The 5,996-nt window shown below is 45.6% G+C and overlaps 1 protein-coding gene across 1 annotated transcript; it reads left to right on the top strand.

The window, feature by feature from the left end:
• The first annotated feature begins 989 nt into the window (after window positions 1-989).
• On the top strand, window positions 990-3,998 carry LOC118487501. Its single transcript, XM_035984393.1, has 6 exons — window positions 990-1,890; window positions 1,960-2,118; window positions 2,197-2,291; window positions 2,391-2,535; window positions 2,610-3,006; window positions 3,863-3,998. Exons 1-6 carry the CDS (start codon window positions 1,134-1,136, stop codon window positions 3,996-3,998), a joined length of 1,689 nt encoding a protein of 562 aa, XP_035840286.1. The 5' UTR covers window positions 990-1,133.
• Window positions 3,999-5,996: the final 1,998 nt, after the last annotated feature.

Below are 5,996 nucleotides of genomic sequence, written 5' to 3'. Positions count from 1 at the left end.
ACAAGTAGGGTAACAAAGTCATAAGCAGACTTGTTACCGCTTGTTCGATCGCTTGTTGTTCGACAAGGGCTCGTATGATCATTAGGGATCTTGTCCGTATCTCTTCCTTAGGCACCTTCCTTCACGCTCCAATACCGAGGAGTTTTTCCTTGAAGTAGTTTCGTTCCTCGATGTGGAGTTAGTTGTGGCTCTTCCGTAACAACCATTTGCGGAAGCTATGGTTATGTCCGCAGCTACTCATGAGTGTCTGCGGTTTTGCATTCCCATATTCGCTCGAAACGGGTGTGTTGTTCGGATGTGGCTCTTGAAGGTTCAGGAGTCAGGGTTGCTGATGTGCGCGTGCGTACATTCCCTTCCTTCTTCTTGTTAAAGAAGGGGTTCATGCACCCTCTGTGGTTGTAAACCGGACAGGAGGGATTTGAAGCTTGAAGAGAATGAAGGCAATGCGGTTTACCTGTATCTGAGATGCGGTTCAGTCCAAAGAACAACGCTGGTTCTGAGTATCTGACACACCTGAACGGGCTCGTGTGTGTCATTTCCGCATATTCCACGGGTGCTCGTGGGTAGTGCGGAAAGGTCTTATACCCCCTTATAGTGTGGAGATATATATTTTTGCCTATTTTTAGGGGTATGTAAAAAAACAACATGCGGTATGGGTTATGGTGCGGTATACCAGAGAAACCGCATGCCGCTTGTAATTGGATAAGGTAGTCGCTTTTTGTTGCATACGTGGCTGATCTCACGTGTGAGTTGGTGGAAGTTGGTGAGATCTTTCTGGCATGTGCTGAAATGAAAGGACGTTTGCACTGCCCGAGGCATTAAATGCACTGTAGCAAAGAGTGTAAACGTCTCCTATGTCAGGCGCGTGATAACCGTCAGCGAAAACGGCGCTTGGCACGTGGTGTCGCGCAATTCGTTCTTTTTGAACGTGATGATTCGTTTTCTCCCTCCACATTAATTGCGATGGGTATATAAGGGGAAACAGTTCGTGGTTTCCCCTCACTTGTTCGAAATTTCAAAAATTTGCCGGTGAGAGAATATTTCTTTGTCTTCTCCGACGATACTTCTTGAACTTCCGGTGAGGTTGAGTTTAGTGTTTCTACTCACGTTCTTTCGTTTCTTCGACATTTCTGATGGCTGAACCATCAAGTCCACATAATGTGGAAGGTGACAACCCGGAGCCTTCATCGCCGGTGGTGGCGGAGGAAGAAGAGGGGGGAGCCGCCGGTGGTGGTTTACCGGTGTTAAAGTGGACCAAGAAGACCTTTGATCGTCTGATTCTTGATGTCCAAATGCCCCCTGAATATGGGGCCGTTTACCCATCGGAGGGTGACACCGGTGCCGATGCTCCGGCCGGTTATGTGACCATGTGGGCAGACTTTTTTGGTGACTGTAATCTCCGGTTACCTTTGACTGTTTTTGTTGTTGAGGTTTTGGAGTGGTACAAGGTCCACATTTCTCAACTGAGTCCGTTTGGTATGATCCGGATTCGAAATTTTGAATCAACCTTTCGTGCTCTTAGCATAGAGCCTACCGTTGGAGATTTCCGACAGTTTTATCAAATGACGGTGTCCTTGGGGTTCTTTTCTTTCTGTCAACGAGATGGTAGTCCCAAACTGATGACTCCTCCCAAGGGGATGACGAAGTGGAAAATGAAGTTCTTTTACATCAAGGCTGCTGCGATTGTTGCAAATATGACGTTTCAGAATGTGATCGATATGATCATATCAGAGACCATTGCAGTCCCTAGCATGAAGTCGGTGGAGTGGTTTCCGCAGTTGCAGACCATTGAGTCGGTGAAGCAGAGCAACACACAGTTGTGGGTGTTGCGCATGATGCTGACAAGGAGGAACAAGAAATCAAAGCCCGTGGTGCGGGAGAAAAGTGGTGGTACGTACTTTTCGTTTGTTTAACTTTCTTATCCCCGTATGCGTTACTGACTTGTGCGTTTGCTATCAGAGGATGCTCCCTTATGGAGGATGTTTGCCCCGGATTTCCAGGGTCAGGTTGAAACAGTTGTTTGTGCGGATGGCGAGGAGGAGTTTAATGTTATCATTCGAGATAACTTCCGGGTGCCTACTGAGGCCGCATTGGCAGTTGAGTTGCCGCGAGGCAAAGGTATGTTTAGGAATCCTTTTTTTCTTGTGATAGCAATAATGGTTGCACTGACTCACCTCTTGGATGGTTTTCATGCAGGTGATCTTGGGGCCTTAGGGGACCCTGACGCGAAGGGTGTGCTTAAGAGGCAAACGGTGAAAGGCGTGCGCTTTCGCCAGAAGAAAATACCGGAGGTCACTGTTGTGCCTCATCTGGTGCCGCATGCGGCAGGTATCTCTCACTCTTCTTTCCGTAGATACTTGGATTATGTGATAGTATCTGATACCCTTGAGGGTTTGGGTACAGCGACGGGCTCGCAGTCTGGTGCTGGGAAGAGGCAAGTAGAAGAGACGGCCGCTGGTGCCGGTAGGCCGAAACGTCGGAGGTTGCAGTCTAAGAGGACTGGTCCGACACCAAAGAAACCTGCGGGTACTGTTGGTAAGTGTTGTATAGCTTGTCTCAAGTGTTATGTACAACTTGTGTTTTGATAGCTATTTAACTTTGTTTTGCAGAGCTTCAAGATAAAGATTTTTCTATCTTTGATGCTCCGGCGTCACCCTCGCCTGCCACGGGTGCGGGTGTAACTGAGGAACCTTCGACACCTTCTGTCGAGGTGGTGCCTGAGTCAACCGTGCGAACGGAGGGTACCGCGGAGAAGGTTGCGACCCGGATTTTCGATACCGTTGATTCCTCCAACAATCTAATCTTTCCCAATGAAGGTGATAATTTGGATCTACGGTTTTCGGATTCTGTGAGACAAAAGTCTGATGCGGAGGCGCAGAAGACTGATGATGAGCCGCAGAAGTCTTCTCCTGGTGTGAAGGTTACCGGTTCGGGTACCGGTGGTGCGGGTTATGATGGGCCTCCAAATCAGCCCGGGGAGTCTGAATTGGAGTATTATTACCGCACGTATACCCAGGGCCGAAGTACTGTGTATCACCGACCCCCCTGGACTGTTATGTAGGGGGATGATATTTCCAATGACCCTTCTGCGTGTAAGGAGATTCTGGGTGGTCTGGGCACCCCCTTTGAAGTTGAATGTGCCCGTTCCGCCCCCCGTGAGCTGCGCATCAATCAACTTTCCACCATGCTAGTAGGAAGTTCCATAGTGGCTAACGCCATTTTGGAAGACTACAAGGTGTTGGGCCGCAGAGAGGAGGAAGCTGCTCGCATGCGGGCCGAAGCGGAAGAGTTAGTCAAGGCTGTGACAACTCGTATTTTGAACCCACTTTGTGTAACGTATGTGAACGTGTTATGATTATATGAACGTTGATTTATTGAATGTTATGACAAGTGATTATATAAACGTTATGTGCTATATGTGTTACGTGCATGTATGATAAACACACAACCCGAATCCCACAACACGAACCGATCGCACAAGGCCATTGGGCCGTATTGTTTGCACACGGACCAAAAGGGCAGCCCATGATTGGGTTCGGCCCACCCTCCTCACACGCATAACACTTGGTGTGTTTGTAATTCTCTCATAATTGCAAAACACTATCACACACAAAACCCTAGTTTCCTCTCTCTCTCCCTCACGAACTCGTGGCAGCCGGATCCTTTATCCCGAAGACTTTCTCGTTCGTTGGTTGGATCACCTATTTCCAATCGGTTAGTGTTGCTTGATTGATGATATTATGTTATGTTGTTATCGTTCTGTTATGTGATCGATTAGGGTTTTATGCTAGTAAGTATGTTGCTACGATTGTAATCATGATTGAATCTATGTGCTTGAAATATAACCGGATTAATGGTCTAGGTTGCTTGATGTTGTTTATGATCCATCGGCTATTACGGATTGTAGTTGGATGATCGTTTATGATGTTGTTCTTGATAATTGGATCACATGTATGCTTGATAATGCTCATACGATTGGATTGCATGATTTAGAGTAGAATCGAATGCATAGGAATCGGTTGAAATATGGTATAAGTTGGTTGTATGTTAATGTTTGGATTTGATGTTCATGCTATGTCTAAGTCTAGGGTTCATAAGAATTAAGGTTTGGAAATCCATGTTTGATCGATATAGTGTTAACAGTTTTGGTGGAATGGTGTTAATTAATAATTGTTAAAATTGGAAGATATGGAATAGATGAAACTGATTGCATAATTCATGGAAATTTGTTAATCGGTCGCACAAGACCTCTTGATCGTACAAGAGGTCCATTCGCACAAGCTGATCCGATCACACAAGTCATCCGGCCGCACAAGATGTCTTGATCGCACAAGGTTATCGGATTAGCTTAACTGTTGGGCCGGTGGACATGTTGGGTTGGGCTGGTCAGATCGCACAACCCACATAAATCGCATAAGTTGAGCCGTTATGCTGTTTGGGCCGAACAAGCCCAAAGTCAGTCGCACAACCCAAGTTGGACCGCACAAGTCATGTTAGTGAATTTGGGCCGTTTTCTATTGGGCCAGCTCTGATCGCACAAGAGTGTCCCTGTTTATTTATTTGGGCCGAGACCTTTATGTTGGACTTCTTATATGCTGGGCCGGGTATAGTTGGGCTTAGGCACCTAGATCGCACAAGATGGTTGGGCTCGCACAAGCTCAATGGCCCAACCATCCGACTCGCACAAGTTGAGAATGTTATGTTATGATTGCTACGTGGTTTGCCATGATCAATACATGTTAGTAACGTGTTAACTTGTATGAAACATACGTGCATTATTTAAGTCAAGACCTGACTTGTATGGTAACCCTGTTAGGACGTGGTTGACCAACCTTAGTTCAAGAACTCTTTCTGTGTATCTGCCGAGCAACCCAAGGTGAGTTCACACAGCCAAGGCATGGGGTTCCCAGGGTGGGAATGGGATTGAATGAATTATACGTACATACTTAGTTAATGTAACCTAATGATATAGTCCTCAGGGTGAGGATGGTAAATGATAAGATACGGCTAGACTAGTATACCTACTTGAACTGATCTTCGCACACACGCCAAGGGTTGGCTGCGATAATATGACTAATCATTCGCACACATGCCTCGGGGAGGCTGCGAACTATAGAGAATAAATCTTCGCAAGTAATGCCAGGGTGGCCGCGATACAAATATACATAGTCTAGGATATTTGGGAGTTTTAACCCAAATCTTCGCATACATGCCAAAAGGGCCCGCGATGGAAACCAATACTATACATGAACAATGAACAAACATAATACGACTCATACATATAGTCTAGAATACTTGAGAACTTTCCCTAATCTTCGCATGCATGCCTAGAGGGCTGCGATACGAATTAATACGATACATGATTAAATGAACGAACGCAATGCTTACTATACCAATACTATTACTGAACTTACTTTCTATGAACTCGCTCAACTAGTTGTTGACTCTCTGCTGCATGCCTTGCAGGACCTTAGGTACATTATGGAGCTTGCACAAGGAGGAGCAGGTCGTTGTGGGCAAAGGATCGTGAATGCTATTTGAACACTTATGATGTTAATACTTATGTTTGGGTTTACTTAAATTCTTCCGCTATACTTAACTATGTTGGTTTGATAAACACCTTTCGTATTGATGGATAACTATTACTATTTATTTACATGTTCAATATGATTGGTGGCTTGATCCTGGTCAGTCACGCTCCCAAGCGGTGGTACTCCGCGTGTGGATTTTGGGGGTGTGACAGATTGGTATCAGAGCCATTGGTTATAGAGAACTTGGTTTTAATATGGGAAACGTTTTTATTAAAACCAGACTATAACCAGAACAGTGCTCTCAACGATCCACAACGACGCTTCGCTCCACGTGCAAGACTCGACATCCTAGGTAATAAGGTTTATGTTTATTACCTGCATGCTAGAACTATATAGAATTTTGCTCGTAGTACACTTAGATACACATGACACCATTACATGAGAATACCTACATGCTTACACTTT

Source organism: Helianthus annuus, chromosome 15 (genome assembly GCF_002127325.2).
Source record: "Helianthus annuus cultivar XRQ/B chromosome 15, HanXRQr2.0-SUNRISE, whole genome shotgun sequence".
NCBI lineage: Eukaryota > Viridiplantae > Streptophyta > Magnoliopsida > Asterales > Asteraceae > Helianthus > Helianthus annuus.
Note: the sequence above shows the minus strand (reverse complement) of the source record. Positions and strands in the feature narration are given on the sequence as shown.